Below are 18,588 nucleotides of genomic sequence, written 5' to 3'. Positions count from 1 at the left end.
TGTCATGGCTGTTGAATTCCTTTTTTCTCACTCTTCAGTGGGTAAGAATCATGACTGCTAGTATGGAAACAGAGGTCAGAGCGCAAGTTTGTGCAAGAAACCTTAAAAAATTTGAATAAGGGTGTGCTTTTTTAATCTTTTAACCCAGTGGTAAAGCTTGGGTAAGCTCACTTAATGCCTGTCTTCAGAATAGGATTGATTCTCCATTTCATTATACAGGTTAGAGACAGTGCCCCATTGTGTTGGCTGCAGTGCTACAGAATTACTGAGTGGTGGTTTTTGGCTGCTGGTCACGTCTTGTGGAGAATCTGTGAGCCAGAGCCAGGCTATGTGCTAACAGGCTTCTGTTCTATCAAATGCTGTATGTGTAGGATTCCTTGTAACAGAATATGGTGTCAAACTTGAATTTATCTTCAAAAACCACCATTTCTGTATCCTAATTACATGAGAAGTGGATGACAACAGTATCTTATGTGCTGATGATTTCTCAATGAGCTTTTCATTGTGGCTTTGGCTTTTGATTTTTTTTATATTACTATATTTTATTTTGTTTAAAGGATCTCTTTGGTGTGGGACCTGCCAAGAAGCACCAGGAAAAGACCCCAGAAGAAAGAGCAAAACAGTCAGGGTCTCTCAAGAAAGCTTCCAGCTTATTGTTCAGCAGTGATGAGGAGGTACTAAGGAATGAGATTTGGTTGAAAGTGGTTACTGGGCTTTATGCTTTATAAAGCTTTTGAGAAGGGAAGCACAGACCAACTCTGCTGTGTCCACATGCCATGCCTACCCCAATCCCTTGACTTGTTTGCAGCTAAGGAGTCTGATCCTTGATCCAAATTTTCACAGGATCTGGGTAATAGAAGTCATGTGGAAAAGAAAATCAGAATTTTCAATGTAATTTATGGAAGGTTTGAAAGCAAATGAAGACTGTTGCCAACAAATCTGATTTAAAAACACTAAAAGGGAAAAATAAGTTTGTTTTTACTGCTTTAAATTCTATAAGGAAAGTTTAGCAGTTCTAGATAGATATGTGTTGAGGTTTTCTTTGTTTTGATGTGGGTTTCTTTTGTATGTGGTTTTGTTTATTGGAACTTTTATTTGCTTAAGTTTTGGTGGTTTTTTTCCCTTTGTTTAGCCGTTTTGCTTTTTAAAATCATGGGGTGGGAAAATGATACATAAATAATTAGGCTTCCCAGAGAGCAGCCCTCTTCCAGGGATGGGCTAGGTATTGTCCTCCATCTTAAATGAAAGTCAGAGACACTAAAGTAAATTAAAAATTAAAAACTTGTCTGCAAACCTCTGAATTAGCTCATAATAATAGGATCCAGACTCTTCTTAGTCCTTCTACCTCTCAAAATTACTCTCTTGCATAGACTTTATTACTTGTCCTGTAATTGCTTGTTTAGTAGGCAACAGTAATATCTTTAGATGCATTTTTATCTTAATTGAGAATAAACCAAGTTCAAACTTTGTGAAAGGGACTACAGGCATGACAAAGAGGACAAACAAAGGTGGGAAACTGGGGAAAACCGCTTGAAATGCTGGGAATAGCAAAACAAACAAGCAAAAGTATCTTGTCTTGTGTAGGCTTGAATAAATGGTAGATGAGGGAGGAGGTGGGTGCCTGGGGGAGAACTGCTGTGAAGGCAGTAAGTGCAGCATTGAGCACTCTAGTAAAGGTGTCTTGGGTGTGTATGTGGTGGGTTTTTTCTCTTTTTTCTTGTGTTTTCCTGTACATCAAACTTGCTAACTATTTAAGTGGCTCTAATCAGGTTCTACTGAGTGACCCTACTCTTTGTTACACTGCAGTTGACACTGACCTCAGTTGACAAGAGCAGCTGTAACAAAATGTGTGTACTGTATTCTGTATTTTGCTGGATTAAGATTGTGTGCCAAAAGGTGACCAGGCCCTTTGCAAAGCCTGAGCAATGTCAGATTACAGTGGCTAAAATGTAGGCAGCTAAGTAAACTAGTAGAGAGATGAAAGGACTGCCAAGATGACAAAGGGTTCCTTCTAAAAAAGATCGCAAAGCGGCTTTGACCAAGACAAAAGAAAACTTGTTCCTTCTTTTTAAGGAACATTGGAATGTCTCCAAGCCAGCTAAACTTCCTTCTGAGGATGGCCGAAAAGAAGACCCTGCAAAAGCAGCAAGCACTGTCAGTCAGGCTAAAGATGTGAAGACAACAAGCCTCTTTGAGGAAGAGGATGAGGAGGATTTATTTGCAATCACTAAAGAGAGGTGACAGTCCTGGGAGGGGAGTGGGGAGGCATTCATTCACAACAGCCCAGCAGCCCTTCCAAACCAGATGGACCCTGGGATATATTGCAAGTGTTGGTCCCTGGTACTATTGCTGAGGAGGAAGTAGGGGTGTGTGAGTAGGAAGGGGCAGTGCTGGGCTCCTTTGTAGCTGTGGTGGGTCACTCTCCTTTACACCACTGAACTGGTGGTGTAAACCTTTCCATTTCTAGCCCAGTGAAATAAAATCCTCTTGACCTTTTTTTATTTCTACTTGTGCGGAAAGCTTTGAAAGAAAGAGTGTGTTAGAATTATTGGGGCAGTAAGGAAGCCAAGTGCTGTATCTGGGAACACTTGCTGCAAATGGTGGTCCTAAGTGATGCTTTTAAACAGATGTAGTGCATGGCCACTGAATTTTCCACTTTCTTCCCTCTCTCACTGCAGCCAAAGAAAGCCACAGAAGCCATCATTGTTATTTGAAGATGATGATATTAATGGAGAACCATTCTTCAGCTCCCAATCAATGCTACTTCCTTCAGCTGCTAAGGCTGCAGTGGTAACTCCCCATTCTTTTAAAACTAACATGGAACACGTAATCATTTTACAGTCTATCATAGCTGTTAGGTACTGAATATAAGTCTCATTTTACTCATTGGTAACTCTAACAAACTGGGAATGGGAACAGGGAAGACTGAACTCTTACATGTACACTCTTACTACTATTAGCCTAATAGAGACTTAAAAATTTTCTTGACCACTTACCCTGTATTCATTTGGTTTATGCTAAAAGCCCTTCTAAGGATGTTCTGAAAGCTCTCAACATTAAATAACACTAAAAGGAACACACAGCTTACTGCTGACTCGGTAGCCAAGGTTAACCTTTCATGTTACCCTACCCAAGATGACTGAGATGTGTGAACAGGCTCCTTACCGGCCCCCCCTATTGTGTGCTCATGCCATCCTCTGTCTTATAAGCTTAGCCTGTGATGTACTGCCTGTCTGGCTGTGCTTTGAAATTGAGAGTATGAGATGCAAGGGTTTAATAGAGCTGTATCTGTAGTGGGGATTCCTGTACATGTGCTTCCTGTTACTCTTCAGCCAGATTCAAAAACTCATAATACTGGAAATTAAAAGTAACAGTCCAGAATGTCCCATGGGAGGAAAACAGGAGAAGTCAAGTATGTTGCCAGTGTCCTAGACCTCTGCAGTAGGCAAACTGAGACTCTGCTATCCCATAGCAACATACACTTTTTATATATAACCACCAATTCTGTGTCACCAACATAGTCCTGATTTTGCAGGAGAAAGTAAAACCAGCACAAGCACCACCTACCTTTAATGAAGAAGAAAAGGAGGAAAAGGAAGATCTGCCAGATGAAACAGTGAAGTCTAACCAGGTAGAAGATACATTGTGGTATTCAGAAAAGCCTAGACCAGCTCCTGTGCCTCGGGGAACAGATGTTGCAGGGCAGCAAATTAAGGAAAAAGTGAGGGATTTTCTTACATTAATCTGAAGTTTGGTAAAGATTAAGTTAAAAAAAACCACAATCAAACAGTGCTGCTCTAGCATGGAATTATTTTTCTGGATTGGAGGAAAGAGTTCCTCTGTCTCCATTTAGCAAAATCACTTGTCAGTCAAACAGCAAATTGATAAAATGACATTTAAAAGTTGTTTCCTAACTGATGTCCTTGAGAGGAATTGGGTTTTTTTGGGGGGAAGGAGGTAGGCAGAATCTGTTTCTGTTTTCCCTTCAGAGTGGGTTTTGTAATCTTCATTTACATGAACAAAGCTTTCCCTTAAAACACAACCTATATTAATATATAGATTTTTCTTCAAGCTCAGTAACTTTGTTTCACCATAATGTGTGATGATTTATAAAGTGATGAGTGTTATTGTGGCCTTCAGGATTGTGAATTTCTGCTGGGCAATACTGTTACAGAACAGTATTGATGAGTATTGAGTGTGTTATTGCAGAGGCTTCAGCAGAACTGATCTTGGGCATAGTCTTACTGAGTGATTGTTGAGGAATTACCAGCTGATGAATTTCCATTGTAGTTCTTACTCTTCACACTTTTCCTGAGCACATTTAAGGTTCTGGTAGTGCTTTTCACTCTAAAGTATCCCAAGTGGTATGAGCTAGGTCGCTCAGAGATAGTGGCAAAGCTGATTAGTGCAGTCTAGTGGCACACATGCAACCTGACATAGAGATGGGGAGAAAACCTCACACAGGAAGTGGCTTATCAATAGTGCCACGAGGTAGGGTACAGGAGGAAATTTGTCTTCCTTTCAGAACTGAAAGGTGTGTTCTTTTCTTTTCAACTGTCTCTTGCTAACCTGCATATTGATATTCTGTCTGCTTGGGAAAAAATAGTTGACTACAGTTGCCTGCTTGGTAATGATTGCAGAACTCTCACCACTGGTAGTATTTAACCAAGAAAGCTTAGCAGGGTTTTTGGGCAAACCTGAACTAAATAACAGGCTGATGTGTTACTTTTTTTTTCCTTTGGTGGAGCCTTTTACAGTAATATCTTCAGAGCCAGCTGACAATTCAGATTTGTTTGCAACATCACCACCAGCTCTGGAGAAAGATGTGAAAAACCAAGCTAAGAAAGTGTTAAGCTTATTTGAGGAGGAAGAAGAGGAGAGACTGGAAGATGATGATGGCATAAAAAATGCACAGAAAGGACTTGGTGTGGTGAGTGTAAGGATGTTCTTGAACGCTGGGAATTGGTATTTTCATCTCTGCTTTTCTAGACAAGGTTTTGTTTACATTTCTATACAGATGTTTCTGTGCAGCTACTTGATCTTTGCTTTACAGAACTGACTCTTCAGTTACTCCTCAAGGTCAAAGACACTAGGAAGTAAAGGATGTGGAGTTTTAAGCCTTGTGGTTTATCCCTTTTTTTTTTTTTTTTTACATTGTCACAGTTTGCTTGCTTGGTATATGTCTTCAGACTTAGGTTCAGCTATAATTATCTTAATCCTATGTTTACTTCTGTTTTTGAGGTATGTGTCTGCGTTTTTAAAAAAAAATTCCAGCTATCATATTATTAGTCTGGCTTTTTTGATACAACGTGTACCATCAAGAGGTGCACTTGGAATTTTCAGCAGCAATATCCTTGAATCTGTGGCGATATTCTTGTTTCTACTTGATGCAAATGTACTGAATTTTTTTTCTGTAAGTTTAAAGTAATGTCAAAAGCTATATGCTATATACTACAGTGTACCACAAGGTTTTGTCATCTTAATGTGACCATGTAAAGTAAGCTGCCAGTCCTAAAAGCTATGTATGCTTTACTCAAAAGCCCTTGGAACTCAATGAAATAGATGACTCTTGGAGAAAAATCACTGTTTAGAGCAGCTTCTGACTTAAAATGGATTGTTAGCTTGGGCCCTTGTTTACTACTTGTGAATGAATACTGTGTTTGGTTTTTTGTGGGGAGCATCTGCCTTGTGAATTTGGCAAAATAGAAATCCATTCAAATCTTTCCTTCAAAGTTCTCATCTGTCAGCATATCGTAGTCACAAAGTGATTAAGGTGCTGAAATGCAAAAATCAGAATGGTACTTTATGAACTTAACCTTTTTGATAGGCGAATCTGAAAGGTGCAACTACTTTTCTGGCTTATTTCAATTGAATATGTTTTGTGTGTGGATAATTCTAGATGTGCATTAGGTTTTCATGTATCTGGTAATAAACAGCAGTTCTAGTACTCTAAAAATGTGACCTGGCTTTTAATACGAAAGTAAAGCTGGTGCAGAGAGAGACTGAGAATGTAATAAATTACAGTAGTAAAAATCATAGGAGAGGGTGTATGGATGAAAAGTGGTGTACTGGAAATGAAATTTCGGCAGCCCTTTGGGGTTCCTGGAGACTTAAATAGGAATGGATAGAATCAGGCTTTACTCTAATGAAGAGCACTCTTGCTGCCTGGATTTTGTGTCTGATGTCATGGTACTGGACATCCAGTCATGCTCTGAAGAGGCATCCTTTAATTTGAGTTGTTTTAATAGAGATAGATGAGTGGTGAAACACAGCTATGGGCTTTACCTGGACATTTGAGTGGGGCCTTTGCCTTCGCACCTGGGTGCCTGCAACGCCCACGATCATACACAGGCATTGTTTTTGGTGCTGGAGCTGATGCTCATTACTTTGCCAGGAAATGGAGGACTTAGAGGGTGATGAGGGTAACTGCAATCCTCCCCACAGCAGCAAACTTGAAAGCACAAGTTCTTGCCAAAGGCAGTATGTTCTGTTCTTCCCTGTGGGTGTTTGCTTGCTTACACAGGAGAAGAACAGGGAGTCTAGCAACAATATTAGCTTTACAGGCCTTTTGTAAAAAAAAAAAAAAATCTATTTTTTTATTCTTCTTTGAAAATGTCACTTAGGAAGATAACCAAGAGATTCTCTTCCTTTCACTATGATGTCCTGCATCCTTGGCTGAAAATTTTGAGGCATAAAAGTCTTACTGGAATATAAACCTCACTGTACAGTCATGATAATATACTGAAAACCTTTTATTTTCCTTTTGAAGGAAGCTTTACAAGTAAATAGTAGCAGCTGGATCTTAGATCAGCAGACACAGATATTGTGGTGAATGCCTTTTCATTAAATTGAACTGTAAATACAAATATTTACATTGTAAGTTATGCAAATTTGGTCAAAATAAAACATAACCAGCAGTTAAAGTTGTATTTTTGTTACCAGTACAGAGCTGTAGTGTAGCCTCAGGGGAATCGTAACCTGCCTTACCATGAGGCAGATAACCTCGTCACAGAGGGAGTTTCTCACCGTGTGGACCTTTCTCCTCCTTCCAGGTTCCTGAGAAAAGTACTGGGCCCAGAAGCACTGGGGTCTTTCAAGATGAAGAGCTTCTCTTCAGTCACAAACTTCAGAAGGACAATGACCCAGATGTTGACCTCTTTGCCAGCCCCAAGAAGTCAATGGTGAATTCAAAGCCCTCCTCTGAACCTCCTGTTTAAAAACAGTCTTCGAAGTGTTCAGTGTACTGATGTTCCTTGTTTGGACACAGCTTAGAAGTCACTGATTTCCAGGGAGGGCCAAATGTCAGTTATATTCTGGCATCATGGGCTTAAAGAGATTTGCTTTGGGTCTGTGACACATCTTTTCTTTATCTTATGTTTCATTAGTCTGCAAACCGTATCCTGAAGCCATCACCTGGAGGAGGGCTTTTTGGGGATGATGATGAGGATGATCTCTTCAGTACTGCTAAAACAAACATTCCGGTACCTGTTTCTCTACTGAAAATGGCTTGAATAAAAGAGATGGGAAAGAAGTGTAGGGAAAGTGTTCTCACCCCCTTCTTTTCTGGCTGCAATTACATCTGTGCAATACCTTTTTTTTTTTTTTTCCTTAAATATGTTATAACAGAGGGGTTACCACTGTTCCTGATTGGCTCAGCCTAGGCCAGCAGCACATCCATCTTTGGTGCCACCAGGGATTGGCACTGCTAGATATGGAGAAAGCTTCTACCAGTTTCTCATAAAATCCACCCCTGTAGCTCCCCACCTCCTCTACCAAAATCTGGCCATGCAAACAAAATACAACTGTGCACAGCAGGATCAAAAGATGTAGCCAGTCTTCTGTTCAGTTAAAAGCAAGATTTCAAAGATTTTTGCTTGTGTTCTTTTGGGGGTTTGGGTTGTTTGGGTTTTTTTTGGATCTGCGCACCATGCTTTTTACCCCATTCATGTTGACTTGTGCCCATAATGCTTTCAGAAAATGGCTGAGAAGAAAACTCTTCAGACCAGTGTTGGCTCTTCCTCAGTGAGCAGTAACTTAGAAAATGCTTTAAGTGCCAAGCAAGATGAGACTCCAAAGGCAGCAACTACAGAGGCAAGTACTTAAATCTTGTGCCTTGAACAGCATGCAAAGGAAAAGGAGATGTATAATCCTGTTTTAAGTGTCTTGGAAAGAAGAAAAGTAATGCCTGGCATTACAATTGCTAGGCTAACTACAAAGCAGCAATATGTGTCCAAACTTCTCTGCTTATCACCAGGTGCACTGTTAGTAGGAAGAAGTTTAAATGTTATTGATGTTTTATTCATTGTACACACACAGTGAAGAGCTACACCCTAGGTCCATTTGTACTGAAAATGAGTTGTTTCTTCTTCTCTGAAGTGCCAGTCTCTGTTGGGGTGATTGTGGTCTTCAAAGGTAGCCTTTCTCAGAAAGGAGATCAGGGCATGCAGCACAAATCTGTGTCAGTTGAGACTCCAATCTTGGAGTCTCTATGGTGAGTAAACAAGACTCCTGTCCTTAATCTTGCAGAATCAAGAGTCTCTGGGAGAGATGGTCTGGACCAGAGTTCTGGTCTGTGTCTCACCAGAGCTGCTTGATGAATTTTTATGTGTACAAGATTAGCTTTTTGTTGTACGGAGTGGGAGTTGCTTTTTCTCCCCAGGGCTGAATAACACAGAGCACACCTGTAGGGCTCGTAATTAGCATGTCTTCCCTTTTTGTAAAGTGTTCCTTGAAGTCTAAAACCAGGCTCATCTTCCTGTTTTTTGTCACTACTGACAGCCTACTATAGGAATGGTTTCAACCTGTCTGAGGTTAAACTGAACACCACATGCAATTAAGTAGAGAACAACCTCCTCAGATACTAGGATTCCTCTGTCATGCTCTCAAGCCATTCAAACTAGTGTCGTAACTCCTGCAAAGTCTCAGTTACTTCAGCCTAGCTGAAGGAGCTCTGGCTGCCCAGTCAGAGCAGAAGTATTACCTAGGTCACAGAACTATGCAGACTACAAACTTATGGAGAGCAAGCCCTGGGAACTGCACTTCAGCTGATTTGATTCATTCCTTGAGTCCTAGAATTAAGCCAAGTCTTCAGACCAAACAGCTGCTCTTGCTCTTTTAGCCTAGTCTTCTTTCTAGCACTACTGGCCTGGGTTTTTTAGAGGAACACTCACTTCTCTGCAGCTGTTTTTCTTGAAGTGCGAGTGGAACAATTTTGAAGCTCTCTTGGCTTCCACATGGACCTCACTGAAGTCTGTAGTCCTGCTACAGCCAGTCACAAAGAGAAAAGTTAAATTATTGCATTTGCCATATGGCTTCAGAGGATTTTTTTAGGGGACAAAATAAGTAAGGAGAGAGAAGGTAGCTGTCCTGCCTGAGGGCAGCTGTTCTAACTGTCCTAGTGGTGGCAATGACCTGGAGAAAATGGATGTTGTTCAGTTACTGTGGCAAAGTGTAATATTGAGTAGAAGGACAGGTGAATGAAATATAATGAAGATGGGGCCATGGCATGTGGGAAGTTAAAACTGAAAACTTAGTGACTATAGCTCTAGTGGTAGAATGTGATGATACCTTGTTATCTTCAGAAGAAATTGGTAAGCAATTAGCTGCTTTCTATACATGTATTAAAATTAAACTATGGTCTGGTTGATAACAACTTTTCAACTTGTTTAATCCAATGTAATTTTGTGCAGAAATCTACAGGTCCTGTTCCCATTAAAACCAAAGAGCCTTCATCTCGGATTGGAAAGCTACAAGTAATTAACTTTACTGGCACTTTAACTTTCAAAAAAAAAAAAAAATTTTCCTTGCCTCACTGATAGCTTTCCCTGAACCAGAATCTTATTGCTTCCTTACCTTATTCTTGCAACATTATTTTTTTTTCAGATGGCATATTTTTGATTGCTTTTTCTATATTGCATGTTTAATATTATTTCCTCCTTCCGTTTCAGTCCTGACTCTAAGCAGCACTATTTACTCATGTTGGGGGGGCAGAGGGTGGGCTCCACTTAGAACTGCTGTTTTTCTTAGCACTATTAAGTATGTTTAGAGACTCTTGGGGAGGAGGATTATGGTTATGTCCCTCTTCTGACACAAAACGACTAATAACTGTCTATATCACAGTACTATTCAAAGTCAGAATCATTGACTCCTCAGAGAGAATATTGAGCTACAAAGGTTTTTGGTCTGGCATAACTTGACCCTGCTGTTCTTGAAGCTCTTACACAGAATAATAGTGTTGACTACTCCACAGCTTTAGTGAGACAGAGCTTGTGGGAGACACAGAAGTTCTTAGGTCTGAGAAAAATCAGGTACTTTAGAAGTAGTGCTTTAGTTTACCTTGATTACCAAGATACACTAGTTCTTGCTGCTTCTCTGGGGCCACGCCTGCTCTGGAGCAGTAGTGTGATCTCTCTCTCTCTGTATGTTTTTGTAGGCTAACTTAGCTATTAACCCTTCAGCCTTACTACCTGGTGCAATGCCTAAGGTTTCCAATCTCAAGTCCCCCTTACCAGTGCTGGACACTCCATTACATGAGCCCAAGGAGGTGCAGACCAGTGAAGCCTTCTCTGCCACAGGAAGCAATGAAGAGCTGGGTGTAAGCTTTGATCAGCCAATGCAAGCAGACACCTTGCACAACGCCAATAAGGTAACCTTGGTATTTAGGATAAGAAGAAGGGGGATTAAAAACTCTGTCCTCATGCAGGAGTTTGTTTTGGTATGCAAGTTCTGCTAACAATGTGGTTTATCTGAATCTAAATGGGAGTGTGAAAGTCTAATCCCTTCTCACTTCCGTGGATCACTGAAGAGAAAGTCTAGCTTAGCACCTATACTTAGCTCAGCGTGGGGCTTATGCATATACCTGGTGCCTTTTAAAGTACATGAGTACCTTTTCCAAATACTGCGTTTTCCTCTTTGTTGAAGGTATGTTAGCATAACGTCTTGTCCTATCCCAGGAGACACCAACCCAAAAAAATAATAAAAAGACATCTTGCTAGGCTAACTACAAAACAGGTTACGGGCAGCTGCTTTGACAAGCTATCCGGAACACATCACTGTTGTAAGTTGACCTTTAATTCCTCTGTGGATAAAAATGTCATGCTGTCCTGAACTGTAACTCTCAATTCTTTTTCAAGGAAAACTTTTGTTTTCACACAAAGGAAAACAAAAAGAAGTGTTACGGCTTTTAACGTGGCAAATCTCTGCCTCCTGACTCACTTGTCTTTCACTCACACTTTCTACTTTATGGACTGCAAAAGGCATATTCTAATTAAAGACTTAGTGGTTCTTTAAAAAAATGGAAGTGTCAGCCATGTAGTTAAGATTTCATCTAGGTGCCTATGATTTTATAAGTCTGTGGGGTTTCCTGAGAGCAGCAGTTTAAGATAACTTAACTTAAAATCTTAACTTTGATTCTTTCTTCCTATAATGCTCGTGAGGCTGTTCATTACTAGATGAGTAGCAGAGATGACTTGGAAAGATGCAGCAGCCACCAACAACCCGGGCTGACATGACCCCTTAGTGACAGATGGGCTTGAAGCTTGTACATCAGCCTGGTGCATCACTATGTAGGCACAGTTGTTTCGAATAGCAGCGTGTTGCAACAGACAAAGCTCTCCATTTTGATACTTTTAAACAGATAGGCCTGCAAAGAATAGACTGCCTGCAGCTGCATATTATCAACCTTGAATGTTCATTTTAGTGTAGTGATGATACTTCTTTTTTTACAGAAGTAGTCTGAGAAGCATCTTGGTAACTATACAGTGAATGCTTTTTGTGGCTCAGGTTAGATGCTGTAATTTTGGGATATCATTGCTTCTTCAACCTTTCAAGTTTGAGTGTAAATATATACAGTTAAATGCACTTTTTTTTTTAATGGCTGGAACAAAGCAACCTGCCCAGCATTCTGCCTGCCCTTTGAAAGAGCAGTGCATGAAGCAATTAACAAAAGGGAAGAAGAAGTTGTAGTGATCCATTTCCTACCCATGTAAATACTCCTGTCCATGTGGGACAGGGGAGAGGCTGTAATGGAAACTTGCAGGGGGCTTCCTTAAGAGTGGCAATTAACTGCAATAGGCTACACATAAAACAAAATTTCGTGGAAAATACAATTATTCATGGCTTGAACTGCACTGTAAAAGCCCCTAGATTAGCAAAATAACAGGCTGACTAAGGTATTACCTAAAGCCAAGGGGCTAGAGTGGTTTGCTGACCTGTTGTGACTCTATTTGCTAGTGCTGTTGCTTTTGTACACCAATTCCACCACTGTGGAATGACTAAGGGCAGCAAATCAGAAATCCTGGGTTATATTTCTAAATCTTTCTCCAAGCTACGCCAAGCTTGAATGTCCTCTGGGGCTTTTTCTTTATGTATGACCCTGCTTTGCTTTTCCTCCTTCCTTGCAGACCAGGATCAGGGTTCCAGGGAAGCGCAGACCCCCTAGCAGAATGGCGCGCCGTCTGGCTGCCCAAGAGGCTGAAGTGAGTGAGGACATGGACACTGCTAAAGAGTCACAATTCTCTCTACCAAAACAGATGTCAGCAGCAGAGAGCATAAAGGAGCCTCTTGCTGCTGAAGCAGAGTCCAAGGAAAATGGCTTTCTCTCTAGCTTGTCACTACCAGCTCACAGCAGTGTTTTATCTGCTGGGACAAACAAACTCCTTCCTCCAGAATCCACAGAAAATGGGGATGATCTGTTTGAATCTGAAGACCTTTTTGCAAGTAGCTCAACATCCAGACCAGCTGCACAACCAAAGCTGAAGGAGGGAATGCCAGACAGTATGGCTAACAAACCCATAAAGGGCAGGGAGAAAAAGCCTGATTTGCATGATCAGGACAGCAGTGATCTCTTCCAGCCTGTACAACAAAAGTCTTCAACAAAAAGCAGCCCTATACCTTTTTTGGAGGAAGAGGATGATTCTCTCTTCACCTCTCAAAAAACTGGAAAAAAGGAGTTAAAATCTGCTGTCCACCAAGCAGTTGACTCTACTGCCCAAGATATCTTTGAGGTAATGGCTGAACCTGCCACGTTTTTTTTTGTTCCCCAGATCCATATGTAGACCCTTCTAATTTAGACTTAATGGAGGCTGCTGAATAGGATGGGGTGTGCAGGATAAGGGAGTGAAGTAAACTCTCAATCCTGTTTCACTGCTGGGATATAGAAACTCTTTAGTTGTTCAGCCCCTAACTAGCAGTAGTACTTTAAAAGGTGGAGTCTTAACACAGAGCTGGCATGCACTCAATGTGCTGTGACAGCATACCTTTTTCAGAATAAGGTATTTGGTTCTTATTTTTAACTGTCTGTTCAATTCCCAGCAACTAAATAACACTTTAAGAAAAGGAATAAAATTGGTGGGCTGGGCACTTGATACAGGCCTCTGTGTGCTGTACTTGACCTGTGTACAATCTACTACTAAGGCACTTCCGCCAAGTCTCCCATGAGGAAAAGGGTCCCAAACTTCTTGCTAGTTAGGTTGGCAAAGGTCTCTCATATTGCTGAGTCGAACCTTTGTCTGATAAGCCCAGGAAACCCAAGTCTTCCAAAATCTCAGCTGCTGTGTACAGATAGTTTAACTGTTCTCTTGAAGTGTGTTGTGGATTGATGAGATCTTTATTTTTCTTCAAGGATGATATATTTGCTACTGAGGCAGTTAAGCCAGTGACCAAAATGAAAGAGAAAATGCCAGAGACAAACCTGTTTGATGACAACATTGATATTTTTGCCGATCTAACTGCAAAACCAAAAGAAAAGAAGACCAAGAAGAAGGTGGAACAAAAATCCATATTTGATGATGATATGGGTAAGTGTATGTATAAGCAAAATCTTGCTACTAGTCTTGTACTATTGTCCTGAATTGAATTCATCTAAGATGTTTTAGGACCTTCTGCTTTCTTTTACTTTTCAACTTCTCTGGAATCTCTGGTCATCTTTGGATTTTAACCTTGGATGAGAACTTTCTAAATTTGTAGAACTAGGGCATGGCATTAAAGTAGTTTAGCAGAGAGTATAAAATTGTTCTGAGAAAAAGTTAAATTCCTGTAGGGAATTACTCCAGACAAGTTTCTAAAAGACTCATCTCACATTGTTATGGCTCCGAGACAGATTCCATATTTCTATTTGCACAGCTTTTTGTATTGCATTTTCAGATGAGTCACTGTTACAAACAAACGAGCATCTCTGTCCATCCCACCTTCACTGTTGTGCTAACTACCTTGGAGCCCATAAGCTTTTGTTTACATTCAGGTACCCAGGACAATTTACAGATACTACACCTGAAACTAAATGTTTGCTATGTAAAATTTGTTGAAAAAACAACAAGTAGTAATGTGAAATGATGCACAAAGCATGCTCCTTTCTTCTCCATCAGCAGATACTGAACGTAATGTGATTCTCAGCTCTGTCTGTTCTCAGGCTCTTTGAGATTGCCTGTGTTTCTTTCCTAAGACGAAATTTCTTCTCTAACTTTGGTTCTTGTCAAGTCTTCATTCCCTCTGACTTAGTCAAATTGAACCTGACATATCGCTGTTTCACTTGGACTTCTGCTAAGCACTCTAGCCTGATGGCTGAAGTAGACGTGCTAGAAAATTTGCTGGAGAATGAGCATCTTGAAATTTGCTGGAGAATGAGCATCTTGAAATTTCAAAATCTTCTTGATTGATATAAAAAAACAAGACTTAAAGGTTTGTTAGGAAGGTATTTGAAATACATATTGGATGTTTTTTTAAAAAATCTTGTTTTAATAATTTACATTTTTTCATGTAGTCTATAGTAAGTGAAAGAATTTGCCAAGCAGTTACCCCTTCCAAATATTCAACAGAAAAATCTGAACTGAATGTTGAAAAAAAAACAGTTGTAGAGTGCCACTTGAAAATGAGCCACAACAGAACCTGTTGTTTGTACTTCCACTTTTGACATCAACTTTGGTGGTAGAGCTTTGTGTTTGATGTCACAGCTTATCTTGATGCCTATTGCACCTAAAACACCCGCATCTGATGGACTTCATCTTCCTGTAGAGTGGTGACTGTTCAGTGGTACAGCCATAGGTATGCAGCTCCTTAGTGCCCATGGAGCTCCAGAACACCAACAGGAGTGCAGGGAGATGCCTGAAGAGGAGGATGTTCCACCGTAGAGTTGTGGAACTGGCACTTGCCTACGTTTCACATTAAGGGCTGGCTTAAGTGATTGTGCTAGCGCTTTCACAGAGCTGTATGTTGTTGTCTTAGGAGAACCTTTCTGCTGCAAATGAAACAGTAAATTTCAGCTGCAGTTTGAGAGGGGGTGAAGGCTGCAGGCTGTTTACTTTTGTCCTACCACACCTTTCAGTCACTAGAATCCTTAATCACCTTATAGCTGATGTCACCTCTGCCTATCTTCAAAATGGTCACTGAGCTTTCTTGCACTTTGACAAATACTTTTTTCCCTGGGTAGAATTTTTGTATTCTTTAAGCCTCTTTATAAAAAATAGGAGTGATACCTGTACTGCTTATGGCAGTTTCTGTACTTACCCTCTGCTGTAAAGCTAATCCATGTAATAGCTTCTTGCTTTGGAGTGATGCCAGTAGGGGATTACTCTGTTTTGCTGCCTTTCTAAACTGCTCCTGTGCTGAAATGTGGTCCTGGATTATTCCTGTGTAATCCCTATGATCAGCATAGTAGCAGACACATGCTGAATTGGAAGTAGTGAGAAGAGACAGAGAAACACATTTTGATAGACCACATTGTGCTTGGCCTCCGCTCAAGGTTAAGCTGTGTGCTGAAGATTGAAATACTAGTTTTTATACTCTGGACTAGTAATCCACAGAATATTCTGAGTTGGAAGGGACCCACCAGGATCATCAAGTCTGACTCTTACACGAATGGCCCATATGGGGATCAAACCCACAATTTTGGTGTTATTAGAACCATGCTCTGACCAGCTAGACTCAGTGGCTATATTAACCTCTATATAAAACCCATATTTTCTTAATAGGGATTTAAGACCAGTTATGTGCTATTTACACTGGCCTTGTGAATCACTAGTGATCCTCGTATCTAAGGCTTGTAATTTTTTGGGTTTATACTTCAACTGCATAATCCGAGTATCCTAAATTTCTTAGTTTAGAGTACAAAATACACTGTTGTGTACACTCAGGAAATCTCACAGTAACCCCTCAGCGTGTGTATGGTAGCAGCTTCATCTCTTTCATGAGCACAGTCCTAAATGCAAGCAGTTCTAGCCACAGCAAACCTGTGGGCTCTGCAGCTGACACAGGCTATCTGTGTTGGATGATTTAATTTCTATGTATTGCTGTCCTCTGCCTTAATGGCACTGTGATATTTTTCCTCTTTGTGATCCTAGTTATTCACAACAGATATACTTGTATTGAGGAAGGTGGTGCAAGACCTTGATTCGAGACTATAGACAGACTTTTTGAATATTATCAGGATAGTGGTTATAGCTGTCAGCCTTCTTGCATCTAGCAATGGTCTGTTCTCAGGGGATTTATATTATGTTGTTACTGTGCTGTAGATTAGACTCATGGTTAGTGAATATCACCGCAGTAGTTGCTAGCAACTACCATTTTTTCCTCTTTGGATTTTCTTTAGCAACACCCTCACAGCTCTTGGATCTCTCAGGTTCCTCAGACACTAATGTTCTAGATAAGAGGGATGTTTTCTGGCACTTGCATGATAGAATTTATTGTAGAGATTTTATTTATTAGTACTTTACAAATGCTTATGAGAGCCTGAACATGTTATAAAATACAAGTATTATTCTGTCTACTAAGAAGAAAAAAAAAATCTTAACAGCTCCCACATATGTCCTTACAAATGCATCCAGAATTGCAAGTAGCAAGAAAGCATTTGTTTATCACAGAATGTCCTTGGCAGTCACTGCTGTGTGACTGCTGCTGGAGTCTCTTGTGTACAATGTTGCTTCTGTTTAGTAGTCACTTCTCATTAAAATCTATTTTTTTGTTCCCCTCTTTAGATGATATCTTCTCTAGCAGCCAAGTCAAGATACCAACTCCTAAAACCAGATCTTCCCAAGCAGCCTCAGAACCAAAATCTGAAAGCAAGATCCTGAGCACATTTGATGACCCGCTGAATGCCTTTGGAGGCCAGTAGTCGAGGGGATGTGTTGCAGAGAAGCAGCCATCCTTAGGCCTGTCCAGTACTAATACTCTGGATTCTCTAATTCAGTAGAACTGGAATGAGATGGACATGGATATTTAAATGAGATTACCCATTAAAAATGGTTAGTATTCTCTTGTGCTAGTCTAATTCTGCTAAATTATATATTTTTTAAAAAATACAGTAACCTCCTGCTATCGTGTTTCCATGGTGCCGAGATGAATACAGCCTGTGCAATACCTGCAATGAAGTAATCTATTATATAAAGTATAGTTTGTTTTATTGAACAGATCTATAGATAAAATAATTGATAAATAGTAAATGGAGTCTGTTAAACTTGATCTGTCTGCATGTCTTACTTTCCTCTTTACTTCTTGCTTCGAGCATGTGCATTATGACTTGAAAGCTACCAAAACCATTACTGTGCCTTGTCTGGGTCAGCTGCCACCTACTGAGCCAGTGGGAGGGTAAGGCTGGGTTCAGTACCAGGTACAGCTTCTCATACAGAATGAAGCAGTTAGGAAATCTCAGAGCAGGACTTGACACCAGCTCTAATGAGGTATGTCATATAGGCAGCTAATGTGGGTTGTAAAAATAACAACAGCTAATGCTTCTTCACCAGGGAGAGTAGAATATGTTACAAATGAGCACCAAGTGGTCCATGAAGACAACAGAAGCCTAACAGTGTCTTCTGTTCAAGCTGTAGGCCATTAAATGAGATTTTTCACCTGCATGGAGCTGCCAGAGTTTTGCAAATAAGTGTTTTCACAAAGTCCATCTGAACAGAGCACGCTTGGTCACTTCCAGGCTGACAAGCCTTTGCACGTAATTTATGGAAAGACTCTTTTGTGCCTAATGGTCTGCTTTCCCTTCTCCTCCATAACACAGTGTAAGCTGTATACAGGAGGTTGCTGCTCTGGAATCCCTTTAACCATGGAATGTATTTGGTCTAACTTTGCTTCCTGTATTTATATAGATTCCCTTCTGAAACAGATGCCATTAACCATACTTGATAGCCAATGGCAGACTCTTGCTCTCCTGCTTGCATACAAGCAGAGCAAAGGCATACATGCAGGAGGATCAAATGTTTATTTTATAATACAAGTGGCTGCCTGCAATTCTGACTAGATTCACTGCTTTTACGATAGTGACTACTTCATCTCGGACTCTTTAAGACTGTTCTGCTGTGAATTTAAAGCATGCGCTCAGAGGACTTCTTTGAGATCAACTCCCACTTGCACTGCAGTCCTCATTCTGAGACATCTGCTTCAGTCTCTTGTTTCTCAAGTTGAATTTCCTTTATCAGGCACAGTAAATACTACGACTGAAACATCTAGCACTAATGAGGGTAAAGCAGAAGGAAAGGTTGGAAGGGATAAAGGAGAAACATGATGTATTGATTTGCACCATAGGTGGGCCTGGCAATGATTCACGTTTAGTGGGGGGGAAGCTGAGAGTAGCAGCTTGAAAAAGAGTGT

General features: G+C 40.5%; 1 protein-coding gene across 5 annotated transcripts in view; it reads left to right on the top strand.

Moving 5' to 3' along the window:
• Nucleotides 1–17,428, top strand: part of LOC311156255 (WASH complex subunit 2-like) — a 33,869-nt gene extending 16,441 nt beyond the window's left edge. For 4 of the 5 annotated variants that reach the window (XM_084210088.1, XM_084210089.1, XM_084210086.1 and 1 more), the window contains 13 exons: nt 558–674; nt 2,074–2,237; nt 2,679–2,790; nt 3,536–3,631; nt 4,748–4,930; nt 7,053–7,181; nt 7,386–7,481; nt 7,975–8,091; nt 9,690–9,752; nt 10,433–10,645; nt 12,402–13,004; nt 13,622–13,796; nt 16,968–17,428. In XM_084210088.1, coding sequence (XP_084066214.1) covers nt 558–674; nt 2,074–2,237; nt 2,679–2,790; nt 3,536–3,631; nt 4,748–4,930; nt 7,053–7,181; nt 7,386–7,481; nt 7,975–8,091; nt 9,690–9,752; nt 10,433–10,645; nt 12,402–13,004; nt 13,622–13,796; nt 16,968–17,104 — 2,205 coding nt within the window. In that variant the 3' untranslated portion in view covers nt 17,105–17,428. The remainder of the gene's footprint in view (nt 1–557; nt 675–2,073; nt 2,238–2,678; nt 2,791–3,535; nt 3,632–4,747; nt 4,931–7,052; nt 7,182–7,385; nt 7,482–7,974; nt 8,092–9,689; nt 9,753–10,432; nt 10,646–12,401; nt 13,005–13,621; nt 13,797–16,967) is intronic. The other variant, XM_084210090.1, reaches the window with a different exon arrangement.
• Nucleotides 17,429–18,588: the final 1,160 nt, after the last annotated feature.

Source organism: Fringilla coelebs (genome assembly GCF_963513975.1).
Source record: "Fringilla coelebs genome assembly, chromosome: 8".
Lineage (NCBI taxonomy): Eukaryota > Metazoa > Chordata > Aves > Passeriformes > Fringillidae > Fringilla > Fringilla coelebs.
Note: the sequence above shows the minus strand (reverse complement) of the source record. Positions and strands in the feature narration are given on the sequence as shown.